At 45.2% G+C, this 17,283-nt stretch overlaps 1 protein-coding gene across 1 annotated transcript in view; it reads left to right on the top strand.

Moving 5' to 3' along the window:
- Positions 1-17,283, top strand: part of LOC124291562 (transient receptor potential cation channel subfamily M member 2-like) — a 94,341-nt gene that overhangs the window by 17,189 nt on the left and 59,869 nt on the right. Inside the window, exons 5-8 of the mRNA XM_046728580.1 lie at positions 8,415-8,595; positions 10,447-10,610; positions 14,169-14,347; positions 14,438-14,653. Of these exons, the coding sequence (XP_046584536.1) occupies positions 8,415-8,595; positions 10,447-10,610; positions 14,169-14,347; positions 14,438-14,653 (740 nt within the window). The remainder of the gene's footprint in view (positions 1-8,414; positions 8,596-10,446; positions 10,611-14,168; positions 14,348-14,437; positions 14,654-17,283) is intronic.

Genomic DNA, 17,283 nt, shown 5'->3' with positions numbered 1-17,283 from the left:
CCAAGTTCCTATCGGCACCATTTCCTATCGCACGTACAACTTGTCAATGTCTTCGGCGGACATTGTCCTTGTTGGCGCTGCAGTCGTCCAGGAGGAACAGCGCCGACTCCCCTTTCAATTTACCGTGATAAGCGGTCAACCAGTCCTGCAGACGCGTTCCAGGATCCACCTTGTGCACATCCGGGTCCATCATCACCCACGCTCTCTCCATGTACGTCTTGTTCACATGCAACGTCGGGCAGAGAATGACGATGTGATCGAACACGTCCTGATAGTATCCTTCCAGCAGGTCCAGCACGAAAGCCGTTTTACCGCACCACGTCTGACCGCACACGATGGCGCAATGCGGATCCAGGGGCAGTTAGATATCAATAGATGGCTTGCACAAATCTTCCATTGTCTATATTAAGCTCCATGATCACGTACAAATATAAATTTAATTTACCTGCGGTTTGAGCTTTCTTGGCGATTTGGATGGTGATCCCCTTGCTGCCGTTCTCAATGCGACGCCCGCTGCGGGCAGTCAATCGCCGTCCCTGGGGTGCTTGTCCAGCCACAGCGGTTGTCAGGTACTCTCCTACCGACACGTAGCCGAGACAAAGGTCCTTGACGATCGCATTGATTTCCGGCGGGCGTTTGATCGCCGGTAACTTTTGGATCTTGTCCCACTGATGGTAAGCGCGCATGCCTTGGCTGAACAGGTGGTTGGGCATGGATCGCGGAGAGATTGCACAACTTGGAAGAGGAAAGATCGACCCGATTGGAAGTGGTGTCCTCCTTCCGAGACGAGCTTCGATCCCAGATCAGCCGGGTGCGCGAAACCATCGACCGAGTGTGTGTTGAAAGATGACACCACGTTGGCCCACAGGATCCGAAATCTGTTCCGGAAACAAGGGATCACCATCGCCAGCGTTCTGACGGCTTTGGGCTTCATCGTATCGACCCTTGTCTTAGCGCTGACGAGCGGCGGTACGACACTGACACCACCACCACCACCCAAAAGAGGTGACGGAGTCAGAGACTGGATAAAAAAACAGTTGAAATTGCTTGGGGAAGCCCTGGCGAGACTGGCTGGCAAAGCCGCGGAAGCCGTGCCAGGCATCTTGGGCAGCATCATGTCCTGGATGCTGGGCTTGTTGCCGAAAACGGTCACGTGGCTCGGCCAGAACCTGTGGGCGGTCGTCGTCGGTGTGGCCCGCCTGGTGTACGTCGCCGCTAAAGATTTTTTTTACCAAATTAGGCACTTCCCGACCGCGATCCCGCCGACCACGAGCGCCATTTTACGATTGAAGTGTTGCTGATGTTCGACGTCCTCGGTGGTGATAGGCATGGTGGTGATGGTTGAGCGCTGGGCTCTGGCGTTGGTGGTGGCGTCACGATCCCCATTTCGCCCATATGCGTGGGTGATGGGTCTCGACTCACGTTGACATCGGGATTGTACACGTAGTCGACTTTCGACCAGGCGTATTCCAACATGTCCCACGAACTGTTTCTGCGCATCGTAAGCCGTCCCTTGACCCACGATGCCGGAACGCGTTTGCGACTGCGCGCCAAGCAGCGCCCACACATACTTTCGAATCGAATCATTCAGGTTGACAACACTGGGATGAGTAAACCCCTTCGACGTATCCAACATATATACTTTCCAATCGTCTTCAGCGTATTGAGGCTCCTCCACCTTTTTGAACGGTAAAAGCAACACCGCCTTTACAATTCATGCGATCATCTCGCCATTCATTACTCGACAGAGCAAAGTCCTGTCGGAACCAACCACTTTTCAGGGAAACCATCACTGACTTCTTTCACGGATTTCGCTCCACTGTACGGAATGCCCAACCCGTGGTTCGTACCCGGTATACGCCAATCCGTGTTTGGATCGATTTCGAAATCACCTCAAATCCGTTCGTAAGCTCGCCAATCGTATGGATTGTTTGATGCATCCTATGCCTTGTCCTGCGGCATCGGGGTGCTGATCTCTTTCAGGATGCATCTGATCTGTAATACACGTGGAAATAGAACACAGACCGACTCAGCACATCACGACACGTGTCGTTCAAGGTCACACCACACCCCATCGTCGCGCTCCACACGGCAAAATTGAATTGAACTGCATCGGGTTGTGAAACCATGCGTGGACTGCCTTGACGTTCGTGACCGAAAGCCTATACATTTCAAATACATTACCCCACATGGGTACAATGTGTGAAGCTCATTTCTGGTGTCCCCCGCCGTGATGTTGCTGGAATATTGCTAAAAGCGGCGTAAAACCGAACTCAGTCAGTCAAATACATCGATAAATCAAGCTCGAAAGTGGGAACCCTCCTTCACATCCACCACGATTATCATGTGCGTGAGATCGGTAGCGGTGACGGTACTTGGGTGTAGGTATATTGAATTATTATAATTACGAAGTCGCGCTCTGCGATCCCACCTACTACCCGCGATGGTCAAATATCAGCGCTAAGAGAAACAACAACAAGCTGTTTATCGATAATAGCCGCCACCTGTTGACCGACGGTTATTATAACGTGTGTATGCTGGACAACGAAATTTTTAAACCCGTTGAAGCCAGTCTTAAACTCAACGAGTCGGATGGCACGCTCAAGTTGATGAACGGAGACCAACCCATCAAACTGGGCCGACCCTTGGCGAGAGCACTCGGGTTGACAACTTACGAGATAGCACCTCGATACACTGTCACGGGCTCGAAATTGCCGAGCCTTGTCCCCTACAGTGAACTGTGCATTCACCTCGATAAGCTGAGCACAACGGACAACGTTCAAGGCAAACGACCTTCCACGCTGCTGAGAGCCGTGCTAGTGAAAACAGAAAAGTACAACGACGTCAGAACCGAATCGTTTTCGACCTTGCAGTACAAGAAATTAACGCAAGGCAACATCACGGAATTGAAGCTATCAGTTTTAGATATAAAATATAAACCCGTTCATATAGGATACCTCAACACGACGCTGCACGTCAAACAACGATGACTGAAGCTTCGGGTCCGGGAATGCGACCGAGAAAATGCGTCAACCTAGCGAGTGACCTCAGGGTCACACGCAGTTTCGACGAGCACGGCGTCGACGGCAGACTGTACTCCTTGCAGCTCAAAAACAACATTTTCAAACGTGTCGAAGAGAGCGGCGGATCTAGTGGTAACCTAGGAGATTTAGACGATGTCAAGACCAGAGGTCTCTTAAAAAACACGCAGTACAATCTCATTCACAACGCCAATAACACATGGGTGATGGTTCCAGCCTTTGGCGGCAAACTCTTCGACCTGGACGACGTTGAGAAGACGGTCCTCGCTCGAAACACGCCGTACACGCCAATGTTTACCAACAACTGATGGGTGTTCGTACCCTCTCGAATCGACTGGAATCGCAACATCGCTCTAGACTCTCCCCACCTGTTCAACGAAAACAAAGACCACCACCTCACGAAAGTCGTGAACAACGGAAAGCTGATCGTGGCTTACGTCCCGACGCAAAGACGCAGCGTCATGGTCAGCATGCTGTCACAACCCATAGCTCACATCCTATCAAGTATACCCGGGACGTCAAACGCGACGTTACATTTAGTGTCGGAATTCGACAGCGTGGTCAACATCCTGCAAAATCTGCCGGCGCAATCCACGCTGATCATCCAAGTCAATCTCGGCGAACCACGGGTTGTTAACATCTACGTCAAAATCATCAAAGGCTTCAAACTCCAGTGGACCCAACAACACCAATAACACGTTTGCTCCATTTACGTACAGGTGGACGTGGATGCCTTCACGTCACCATGGAAGACACGATATCGCTGACGAAAATGTTCATTCACAATAACATACATCTGATGGGTTCGAAAAAATTATCCAAAAAATTATCCGAAAACCAATTAAAATTTCTTCTCTAATATAAACCATGACAAAAGCCACCATCGCGTTCTCCGATCTCGGGGACACGCGAGGATTCGACCAACCCGCTACGGAAAACGCCTTGTATGTCCTGCACTTACAAAACAACGTGTACCAACGTCGAGAAGTCATCGTCGAATTGAACTGGATCATCAATATCATCCTGACCTACCCCTATCTCGTCATGGATCAGGATCGTAATATTCTCAAACTAAAAAACAATGGGATTCTACTGGGGAAAAAAAAAAAGGGAATGTACGCATCACCATTACCAGATCAAACGGGTTATATGCTAGTCCCTCACTCGGAAGACACAACGAAATGGCTCTATTTAAAACAATATAGTGAAGTCCCAGACTCGTGGATCACTCTTATACCAGGTTCTACCCTTATTATCAACGTCGTTCTTGGAAATGCCTCCGGACAACGGGTGGGACTTCTGGTTGGGGTAATCATACGCTAGCACGATCGCCATAAAAATCAACGCTGCCGTATTTATGTACAACTAGGAACAGCTTCCGCCACAAGCCTCGAGGGAGTCGAGGTTTTTATTAGAGATGAAATTTTACTCTACCAGAGTTTTTCATACGAACACGTGTACCTCATCAGCTTAAAGTATATTCATCAACGATTGACAGAGGACCAATTAAATATTATTTCGTAAACTATATATTTATATAGATGAGATTGTATCCGGCCATGGACGACGTGGCTCAAACGCTCGAAACCGTGGATGGATTTTGTTTGTGACAGATCGGCGACATCAAACGCCAATTGGAACGAGAATGTGACATGCAACTCAGACTGCACAAAAAGTACCATCGGGCCGTCGATGCCATCGACTGGATTGACATGGCCCTCGTGGTCGCTGGCTTGGGACTCGGGAGTGACCGAGGTTCGAAGCCTACCATTCGAAAAACAACAAACTCGGAGCTCTCAGGGAGAGCGCAGTCGACCACAACCCCACGGGAGAAATACCAGCACACCACAAACATCATCAGACCAGGGACCAGGCGGGTCTCTGGTCAAAACACCAGTTTCTGCCTCCGTGGGTTGTGGCCACAGAGGGCTTTTATTTGAACTTGCTCTGTTATCACTATTTTTTTAAGGGGGGCTACGGAACTTATTTCATAAAAATAAGCCTCTAAGCCGCATCTGATGCAAAAAAAACACTCTAGTACTACTAGTGGGCCCAGGTGAGGTCAACAACAGAAATCAAAGAAGTACTTGAATTTTGAAAACAAACTTCAGATTTACATTTATGGATGCACCGACATGACCCGCCCATATCTGTACAGTGCGCCATGTTAAATATTAGTGCGCAAGGGCACAGCCTAGAATGAACACTGAATTTGTAATGACAATAACTACTCTATGCAGTTTGTGATGACAAATCTCTATGCAGTTTGTGATGACAAATCTCTATGTAGTTTGTGATGACAAATCTCCCTGTAGTTTGTGATGACACAGTCTCCCTGTAGTTTGTGATGACAAATCTCCCTGTAGTTTGTGATGACAAATCTCCCTGTAGTTTCTGATGACAAATCTCCCTGTAGTTTGTGATGACAAATCTCCCCGTAGTTTGTGATGACACAATCTCCCTGTAGTTTGTGATGACAAATCTCCCTGTAGTTTCTGATGACAAATCTCCCTGTAGTTTCTAATGACAAATCTCTCTGTAGTTTCTGATGACAAATCTCTCTGTACTTTCTGATGACAAATCTCCCTGTAGTTTGTGATGACAAATCTCTATGCAGTTTGTGATGACAAATCTCCCTGTAGTTTGTGATGACACAATCTCCCTGTAGTTTGTGATGACAAATCTCCCTGTAGTTTGTGATGACAAATCTCCCTGTAGTTTCTGATGACAAATCTCCCTGTAGTTTGTGATGACAAATCTCTCTGTAGTTTCTGATGACAAATCTCTCTGTAGTTTCTGATGACAAATCTCCCTGTAGTTTGTGATGACAAATCTCTATGCAGTTTGTGATGACAAATCTCCCTGTAGTTTGTGATGACAAATCTCCCTGTAGTTTCTGATGACAAATCTCCCTGTAGTTTGTGATGACAAATCTTCCTGTGGTTTGTGATGGCACAGTCTCCCTGTAGATTGTTATGGCACAGTCTCCCGTAGTTTCTGATGACAAATCTCCCTGTAGTTTGTGCTGACAAATCTCCCTGTAGTTTGTGATGACACAATCTCCCTGTAGTTTGTGATGACAAATCTCCCTGTAGTTTGTGATGACAAATCTCCCTGTAGTTTCTGATGACAAATCTCCCTGTAGTTTGTGATGACAAATCTCTCTGTAGTTTCTGATGACAAATCTCTCTGTAGTTTCTGATGACAAATCTCCCTGTAGTTTGTGATGACAAATCTCTATGCAGTTTGTGATGACAAATCTCCCCGTAGTTTGTGATGACAAATCTCCCTGTAGTTTCTGATGACAAATCTCCCTGTAGTTTGTGATGACAAATCTTTCTGTAGTTTGTAATGACAAATCCTCTTGTAGTTTGTGATGACACATTCTCCCTGTAGTTTGTGATGACAAATCTCCCTGTAGTTTCTGATGACAAATGTCTCTGTAGTTTCTGATGACAAATCTTCTTGTAGTTTGTGATGACACAGTCTCCCTGTAGTTTCTGATGACAAATCTCTATGTAGTTTCTGATGACACAGCCTCCTGTAGTTTCTGATGACAAATCTCTATGTAGTTTGTGATGACACAGTGTCCCTGTAGTTTGTGATGACAAATCTCCCTGTAGTTTGTGATGACAAATCTCCATGCAGTTTGTGATGACACAGTTTTGTGATGACAAAACTCCCCTGTAGTTTGTGATGACAAATCTCTATGTAGTTTGTGATGACAAATCTCCTGTAGTTCTGTTTGATGACAAATCTCCCTGTAGTTTCTGATGACAAATCTCCCTGTAGTTCTGATGACAAATGTAGTTTGTGATGGCACAATCTCCCTGTAGTTTCTGATGTCAAATCTCCCTGTAGTTTGTGATGACAAATCTCCCTGTAGTTTGTGATGACAAATCTCCCCGTAGTTTCTGATGACAAATCTCCCTGTAGTTTGTGATGACAAATCTCCCCGTAGTTTCTGATGACAAATCTCCCTGTAGTTTGTGATGACAAATCTCCCTGTAGTTTCTGATGACAAATCTCCCTGTAGTTTGTGATGACAAATCTCTATGCAGTTTGTGATGACAAATCTCCCTGTAGTTTGTGATGACAAATCTCCCCGTAGTTTCTGATGACAAAACTCCCTGTAGTTTGTGATGACAAATCTTCCTGTGGTTTGTGATGGCACAGTCCCCCTGTAGATTGTTATGGCACAGTCTCCCGTAGTTTCTGATGACAAATCTCTCTGTAGTTTGTGATGACAAATCTTCCTGTAGTTTGTGATGGCACAGTGTCCCTGTAGTTTGTGATAGCACAATCTCCCTGTAGTTTCTGATGACAAATCTTTCTGTAGTTTGTAATGACAAATCCCCTTGTAGTTTGTGATGACACATTCTCCCTGTAGTTTGTAATGACAAATCTCCCTGTAGTTTCTGATGACAAATGTCTCTGTAGTTTCTGATGACAAATCTTCTTGTAGTTTGTAATGACAAATCTCCTTGTAGTTTGTGATGACACAGTCTCCCTGTAGTTTCTGATGACAAATCTCTATGTAGTTTGTGATGACACAGCCTCCAGTAGTTTCTGATGACAAATCTCTATGTAGTTTGTGATGACACAGTGTCCGTGTAGTTTGTGATGACACAGCTTCCCGTAGTTTCTGATGACAAATCTCCATGTGATTTGTGATAACACAGCCTCCCGTAGTTTATGATGACAAATCTCTATGTAGTTTGTGATGACACAGTGTCCATGTAGTTTGTGATGAGACAGTTTCCCGTAGTTTCTGATGACAAATCTCCCTCTAGTTTGTTATGACACAGTCTCCCATAGTTTCTGATGACAAATGTCACTGTAGTTTGTGATGAGACAGGATCCCGTAGTTTCTGATGTCAAATCTCCCTGTACTTTGTGATGACACAGTCTTCCATAGTTTCTGATGGCATATCTCCCTGTAGGTTCTGATGACAAATCTCACTGTAGTTTCTGATGACAAATCTCCTTGTAGTTTCTGATGACAAGTCTCCCTGTAGTTTCTGATGACAAATCTCCTTGTAGTTTCTGATGACAAATGTCACTGTAGTTTCTGATGACAAATCTCCTTGTAGTTTCTGATGACAAATCTCCCTGTAGTTTCTGATGACAAATCTCCTTGTAGTTTCTGATGACAAATGTCACTGTAGTTTCTGATGACACAGTTTAACTGTAGTTTGTGATGACAAATGTCACTGTAGTTTGTGATGAGACAGACTCCCGTAGTTTCTGATGACAAATCTCCCCGTAATTTGTGATGACACAGTCTCCCTGTAGTTTGTTTACAATTTTGTTGGGATGCGGGTACTTATATGAGATGAAGCTCATTGTCAACAAAGTATCCGATGATTTCAGTATGTGCGTGTTGACCCCATAACTGACCTCAGTGATATCTGGACCATCCTAACAGACTTGTGGGACTTGCCCATTCCAAAGCTGATCATCTCAGTCACAGGCGGTGCCAAGAGGTTTGACTTGAAGCCAAGACTACGTAAACTGTTGAAAGAGGGTCTGTGCCATGCTGCAGCAAGTACAGGTAATGTAACAGGCTGTAGTATAGTCAGTCTCACCCTACAACCTCACCCTACAGCCAGTACAAGTAGTTATAATGTAACATGCTGCAGTATAGTCAGTTTCACCCTACAGCCAGTTGAGGCTGTTATAATGTAACATGCTGTAGTATAGTCAGTCTCACCCTACAACCTCACCCTACAGCCAGTAGAAGAAGTTATAATGTAACATGCTGTAGTATAGTCAGTCTCACCCTACAGCCAGTACAAGTAGTTATAATATAACATGCTGCAGTATAGTCAGTTTCACCCTACAGCCAGTTGAGGCTGTTATAATGTAACATGCTGTAGTATAGTCAGTCTCACCCTACAACCTCACCCTACAGCCAGTACAAGAAGTTATAATGTAACATGCAATATCATAGTCAGTCTCACCCTACAGCCTCACCCTACAGCCAGTACAGGTACTTATAATGTAACATGCAGTAGTATAGTATGTAATGTAACAGGCTGTAGTATAGTCAGTCTCACCCTACAGCCAGTAAAAGCTGTTATAATGTAACATGCTGTAGTATAGTCGGTCTCACCCTACAGCCAGAAAAGTTAATGTAACATGCTGTAGTATAGTCAGTCTCACCCTACAGCCAGTAAAAGCTGTTATAATGTAACATGCTGTAGTATAGTCGGTCTCACCCTACAGCAAGTACAGGTAATGTAACAGGCTGTAGTATAGTCAGTCTCACCCTACAACCTCACCCTACAGCCAGTACAAGAAGTTATAATGTAACAGGCTGTAGTATAGTCAGTCTCACCCTACAGCCAGTAAAAGCTGTTATAATGTAACATGCTGTAGTATAGTCAGTCTCACCCTACAGCCAGAAAAGTTCATGTAACAGGCTGTAGTATAGTCAGTCTCACCCTACAGCCAGTAAAAGCTGTTATAATGTAACATGCTGTAGTATAGTCGGTCTCACCCTACAGCAAGTACAGGTAATGTAACAGGCTGTAGTATAGTCAGTCTCACCCTACAACCTCACCCTACAGCCAGTACAAGAAGTTATAATGTAACAGGCTGTAGTATAGTCAGTCTCACCCTACAGCCAGTAAAAGCTGTTATAATGTAACATGCTGTAGTATAGTCGGTCTCATCCTACAGCAAGTACAGGTAATGTAACAGGCTGTAGTATAGTCAGTCTCACCCTACAGCCAGTAAAAGCTGTTATAATGTAACACGCTGTAGTATAGTCGGTCTCACCCTACAGCCAGTACAGGTAATGTAACAGGCTGTAGTATAGTCAGCGTCACCCTAAAGCTAGTACAGGTAGTTATAATGTATCATGCTGTAGTATAGTCGGTCTCACCCTACAGCCAGTACAGGTTGTTTTAATGTAAAGTGCTGTAGTAATAGTATAGTCAGTCTCACCTTGCAGGAACTACAATATATATATCAAGTTAACAATGATGATCTCTTCTGATATTAATGAATTCTCTAAGTAAAATGTGTATATATATATATATATATATCTCAATATATATATACACATTTTACTTAGAGAATTCATTAATATCAGAAGAGATCATCATTGTTAACTTGATACATGTGCAGAGCATCTGAAAACAAGTAATTCCCCAGAAGCAAAACATCCCTATATGCCCTTACCACTTGATGCATTGTTATAAAGCTGGCTTTAGAAGATGTTCTTTTGTTACAATACACCTTACTGGCCAGTTGTGCACATGTTACAGAAAGGCCAAAGTACTTATTTTCTTAAACATCTTGTTGATGTGCAGGATATGTTATATTGTCAACAGCGAACAGTCAGTGTATGACCATATCACCATTCCACTTTGATGCACTGATCACTGTTTGGCTCCAGGTGCATGGATGATCACGGGGGGTACTTCAGCGGGGGTGATGGAGTTTGTAGGGGAAGCTGTCCAGGACTACACAGCGGCTACAGGCAACAACAACAAGGTGGTCGCTCTCGGCATCGCCACCTGGGGCATTGTCGCAAATAACTTCGCACTGGATGGTGAAGGAGTAAGTGTGTGATTTATACAGAAACATCTCCACCAGTGTGATGCCCATAGCATGTAGAAACATCTCCACCAGTCTGATGTCCATAACATGTAGAAACATCTCCACCAGTCTGATGTCCATAACATGTAGAAACATCTCCACCAGTCTGTCCATATGTCCATAGCATGTCCATAACATGTAGAAACATCTCCACCAGAAACATCTCCACCAGTCATGATGATGTCATAGCATGTAGAAACATCTCCACCAGTCTGATGTCCATAACCATAGCATGTAGAAACATCTCCCACCAGTCTGATGTCCATATGCATGTAGAGAAACATCTCCACCAGTCTGATGTCCATAGCATGTAGAAACATCTCCACCAGTGTGATGTCCATAGCATGTAGAAACATCTCCACCAGTCTGATGTCCATAGCATGTAGAAACATCTCCACCAGTCTGATGTCCATAACATGTAGAAACATCTCCACCAGTCTGATGCCCATAAACATGTAGATAACAACATCTCCACCAGTCTGATGTCCATAGCATGTAGAAACATCTCCACCAGTCTGATGTCCATAGCATGTAGAAACATCTCCACCAGTCTGATGTCCATAAGCATGTAGAAACATCTCCACCAGTCTGATGTCCATAACATGTAGAAACATCTCCACCAGTCTGATGTCTGATGTCCATAACATGTAGAAACATCTCCACCAGTCTGATGTCCATAGCATGTAGAAACATCTCCACCAGTCTGATGTCCATAACATGTAGAAACATCTCCACCAGTCTGATGTCCATAGCATGTAGAAACATCTCCACCAGTCTGATGTCCATAGCATGTAGAAACATCTCCACCAGTCTGATGTCCATAACATGTAGAAACATCTCCACCAGTCTGATGTCCATAGCATGTAGAAACATCTCCACCAGTCTGATGTCCATAGCATGTAGAAACATCTCCACCAGTCTGATGTCCATAGCATGTAGAAACATCTCCACCCAGTCATGATGTCCATAGCATGTAGAAACATCTCCACCAGTCTGATGTCCATAGCATGTAGAAACATCTCCACCAGTCTGATGTCCCATAGCATGTAGAAACATCTCCACCAGTCTGATGTCCATACTAGTCATAGTAGAAACATCTCCACCAGTCCCACCAGTCCATAACATGTATGTCCATAACATGTAGAAACATCTCCATCCAGTCTCCATGTAGAAACATCTCCACCAGTCTGATGTCCATAGCATGTAGAAACATCTCCACCAGTCTGATGTCCATAGCATGTAGAAACATCTCCACCAGTCTGATGTCCATAACATGTAGAAACATCTCCACCAGTCTGATGTCCATAGCATGTAGAAACATCTCCACCAGTCTGATGTCCATAGCATGTAGAAACATCTCCACCAGTCTGATGTCCATAGCATGTAGAAACATCTCCACCAGTCTGATGTCCATAGCATGTAGAAACATCTCCACCAGTCTGATGTCCATAACATGTAGAAACATCTCCACCAGTCTGATGTCCATAGTCTGATGTCATAGCTCCACCAGTCTGATGTAGTCCATAACATGTAGAAACATCTCCCCACCAGTCTGATGTCCATAGCATGTAGAAACATCTCCACCAGTCTGATGTCCATAGCATGTAGAAACATCTCCACCAGTCTGATGTCCATAACATGTAGAAACATCTCCACCAGTCTGATGTCCATAGCATGTAGAAACATCTCCACCAGTCTGATGTCCATAGCATGTAGAAACATCTCCACCAGTCTGATGTCCATAGCATGTAGAAACATCTCCACCAGTCTGATGTCCATAGCATGTAGAAACATCTCCACCAGTCTGATGTCCATAAGCATGTAGAAACATCTCCACCAGTCTGATGTCCATAACATGTAGAAACATCTCCACCAGTCTGATGTCCCATAACATGTAGAAACATCTCCACCAGCCATAGCATGTAGAAACATCTCCATGTAGAAACATCTCCACCAGTCTGATGTCCATAGCATGTAGAAACATCTCCACCAGTCTGATGTCCATAACATGTAGAAACATCTCCACCCAGTCTGATGTCCATAGCATGTAGAAACCCACTAGCATGTCCAAACATCTCCACCAGTCTGATGTCCATAGCATGTAGAAACATCTCCACCAGTCTGATGTCCATAGCATGTAGAAACATCTCCAGTCTGATGCCCATAGCATGTAGTCTCCACCATGTGTCCATAGCATGTAGAAACATCTCCACCAGTCTGATGTCCATAGCATGTAGAAACATCTCCATTTCCAGTCTGATGTCCATAGCATGTAGAAACATCTCCACCAGTCTGATGTCCATAGCATGTAGAAACATCTCCACCAGTCTGATGTCCATAGCATGTAGAAACATCTCCACCAGTCTGATGTCCATATCTCCACATGTGATGAAACATCTCCACCATAGTCTCTCCATGTGTCCAGTCTCCACCAGTCCCATGATGTCATCTCCATAGCCATGCAGAAACATCTCCACCAGTCTGATGTCTCCACCAGTCTGATGTCCATAGTATGTAGAAACATCTCCACCAGTCTGATGTCCATAGCATGTAGAAACATCCACCAGTCTGATCCACATCACCAGTCTGATGTCCATAGCATGTAGAAACATCTCCACCAGTCATCTCCACCAGTCTGATGTCCATGTCATGTAGAAACATCTCCACCAGTCTGATGTCCATAGCATGTAGAAACATCTCCACCAGTCTGATGTCCATAGCATGTAGAAACATCTCCACCAGTCTGATGTCCATAACATGTAGAAACATCTCCCACCAGTGTGATGTCCATAGCATGTAGAAACATCTCCACCAGTCTGATGTAGAAACATCCCATAGTCTGATGTCATAACATGTAGAAACATCTCCACCAGTCTGATGTCCATAGCATGTAGAAACATCTCCACCAGTCTGATGTCCAGTCTGATGTCCATAACATGTAGAAACATCTCCACCAGTCCATGATGTAGAAACATCCCACCAGTCTGATGCATAGTAGAAACATCTCCACCAGTCTGATGTCCATAACTGATGTAGAAAAACATCTCCACCAGTCTGATGTCCATAACATGTAGAAACATCTCCACCAGTCTGATGTCCATAACATGTAGAAACATCTCCACCAGTTTGTGCACAGCTGATTGTGACTTTCACTAACATCTCAGCTGTGCTGTAGAAACATCAGGACAGAGGTCTATTCCCCATGCATTGGAAACTCAAAAGCTAAATTTATGCTGTGGAGGATGTTGAGAGAAAGGGACAGTTCACAGTTATTCAGGAACAACACCCCTCGATCACAACCACACCCATTTCATCCTTGTGGATGACGGCTCTAACTGCAGGAAGTATGGAAGCCAGAGATCAAGTTCCATTTTGCTGTCAGCTATTCTACAGTTCTCCTTTATGATGCAGACTGGTCTACTGCATCAGCTCTTCTGTCATACCATCTATTCTATAATGCTGGATATTTTGTGCACAGCTATTGTGACTATTCACTAACACCAGCTGTGCTGTATTCAGGACAGAGGTCTATTCCCTGCTACCTATGCTGTGGAGGATGTTGAGGCCACAGGTTCAGGAACAACACCCCTCGATCACAACCACACCCATTTCATCCTTGTGGATGACGGCACTGCAGGGAAGTATGGGGCAGAGATCAAGTTCCTGGAGAGCTTCATCTCAAAAAGGTCGAGACTGGAGTGTCTGCGAGTCAGAGTGAGTCATGTTACATGCACTAGCCGCTAACAGATCAATGTGTCGTAAATCAGGTCCATGAGGTGCCAGTACAGTCAGGTTATGACTTTATGCTTCTACTCTGCCATGTATGATATGTTGGCTGCAGGTGTGAATGTCCCGAATGTGCTGATCGTAGTGGAGGGAGGCCTGAACACAATGCGGACTGTCCGTGAATCCATCCAGCGTAACACCCCAATTGTCGTCATCGAGGGTTCCGGGCGGGCGGCTGAGTACATTGCCCTCGGCTACAAACTCACAAGAAGCAAAGAGTGAGTATTCATGCAGAACTCTTGTATTGTCACCCTGCAGCATTCCTGAAAGACCTGTACAGTCACCTCAGTGGGGCTCCTTGAGGGGCGGTGGGGTAGCCTAGTGGTTAAAGCATTTATTTTTCCTTATCCTGACTCATGCTAAATGCTTGTCTCCTTCTTCTTGCGAATGATAGTGGAACACTTGAAATCCCTTAAAGTTCTCTTCTAAAAAGCGGACATAAAATCATCACTCACCCACGAGTAGTCTCCCTTGCCTCCTTTGGCGCCCTTTTGTGTCACATGACCAGCCATGTTTGTCACTCTCTCCTTCTTCACCCTTGAGGATTGTTGTGAGAGCACCTGGGTCCCTATACGGCACTTATCCTTTTCTATTTTGGACCTTTACATCAAATCAGACTACCTCGCCAGCATAGATCTACAAGATGCTTATCTACACATCCCGATACATCCAGACTCAAGGAAATACCTAGGATTCCTTTTCAACGGACATCACTTCCAGTGGAAGGTTCTACCGTTTAAAATATCGTCGGTCCCCTGGTTGTTTACTCAAATGACCAAGCCCATCGTCACATATCTACAGCATTGAGGTCTACGCAGTGCTTTTTACCTGGACGACGGAATTCAAGTTCATCAAGATCCCAGACAACTCAGACTGCAACTAGACTTCACCATCAGGCTTCTCACTCAGTTAGGATGGCTGGTAAATCTCCTCAAGTCGGAACTGGAGCCGAAACAGGATCTTCAATTTCTAGGAATACGACTCATCACGACTGTGAATCGCATAGTCGTCCCACAGGATCGTTGGGTCAAGATACAACATATGATATCTCAAGCAATGCTCTCGCCGTTGACACTACGTGCTTGGCAAAGCATGCACGGTCTACTCACCTCAGCTCAAGACATGACTCGCAGAGGGAGATTACAACAGCGCCCACTACAAATATTTGTGAACGCCCATCTCGACAGCCTGGATCCGCTGATACTACCGGACAGCCTGAAACCATAACTCCTATGGTGGACTCAGAAGTCGAATGTTTGCGGAAGAACCTTTTTGTCAGAGCTGGTTTGCAACACTCATCTCTACGTGGATGCATCACTACAAGGATGGGGTGCCCACCTCGACAACGAAGTGGCAGCAGGGAAGTGGTCGAGTCAGGATCAAATTCTGCACATCAACCTGTTGGAGATGAAAGCAGTGATCAACGCTTTACAACACTGGTCCAGCCTACTAAAGAACGCAAGGCTCATGGTCTACATGGACAACTCCACAGTAGCGTTCTACATCAACAAACAAGCATCAACAAGACCAACAAGTCTGCTACAACTCCTGATCAGCATCGTCGACTACCTCAACATCTACATGAAGGCATGTCACATTCCAGGAGCAAAGAATGTCATAGCAAACGCCCTATCTCGTCCACTACAACCATCCCTGACAGAATGGATGTTACATCCAGAAGTGTTCCGGTTCGTCATACAGACAATAGGATCTCCACTCATAGACCTGTTTGCAACAAAGTTCAACAAGCAACTACCAACATTCGTCTCACTGATTCCGGATCCTCAGGCTTGGGCAACAGATGCTTTAAGCATCTCATGGGAAGGACTAAATGCTTATGTGTTTCCACTTCCAGCACTATTACCACAAGTAATACAGAAAATCAAGCAGATGACAACGCTGCAACTGATTTTGGTCGCGCCCTATTGGCCAGCGAGGGTATGGTTTCCCGTCATCATACAAGAACTTGGAAGTCCAACCCTGAAACTACCAGAGTGGTCGAACCTGCTCGTCCATCCACACACCAAGCAAGCTCACGGGGAATCCGGCATTGTTCCAGCTACACGCGTGGAGCGTATCAAAGCTTGCCTGAAGACTAGAGGGTACTCCGCCAGAGCAGCGAAAGCAGTGACACTAGCTCTACGCAGATCAACTTGCCACTTGTACGACGATAAGTGGCTGAGATTTGAACAGTATGCAACGAGGAAAGGCTTTACAGCGGTAAAAGCGACCCATCCTCAAGTGGCGGAATACCTGTGTCATCTGCGACAGACGAGACACTTAAAAGGTTCAACACTCTCAACGTACCTGGCTGCTCTCAGCACAGTTATCACCATGAAGACGGGTGTCAAGCTGACCAAAGAACCAGAGATACTGGCACTACTACGCTCGTTGAAGTTGGATGACCAACGAAAGAAATTCAAGGCTCCTACCTTGGATCTCAACATAGTTCTATAACATCTCACCAGTGACGCCTACGAGCCTCTAGAACGGACATCCTTTGAACTACTGACACAGAAAACGCTGTTCCTGATCGCCCTAGCAACAGCAGCACGGATGTCAGAAATACATGCTCTGGACTTTGAACGAACACGATTTGAATCAAGACATCGTGACATCGTACATCTAGGACTGAGATGGGAGTTTATTGCCAAGAACCAACTGCCCGGCCAGCCTGACAGACAGTTCCACATCCCAGCACTCTCTACAGTCCTTGGGCCACAGGATACAAAGGATTTATCCTTATGCCCTGTCAGAACACTGAAAATCTACCTACAATGGACAAAAACATGGAGACGAAAATTCAAGTGCCTATTCATCCCCATTATCCACTGAGACGCCCACGGAA

Source organism: Haliotis rubra, unplaced genomic scaffold (genome assembly GCF_003918875.1).
Source record: "Haliotis rubra isolate DU_JTF1 unplaced genomic scaffold, ASM391887v1 Scf496, whole genome shotgun sequence".
Lineage (NCBI taxonomy): Eukaryota > Metazoa > Mollusca > Gastropoda > Lepetellida > Haliotidae > Haliotis > Haliotis rubra.
This window is presented reverse-complemented; position numbering and strand designations above follow the sequence as displayed.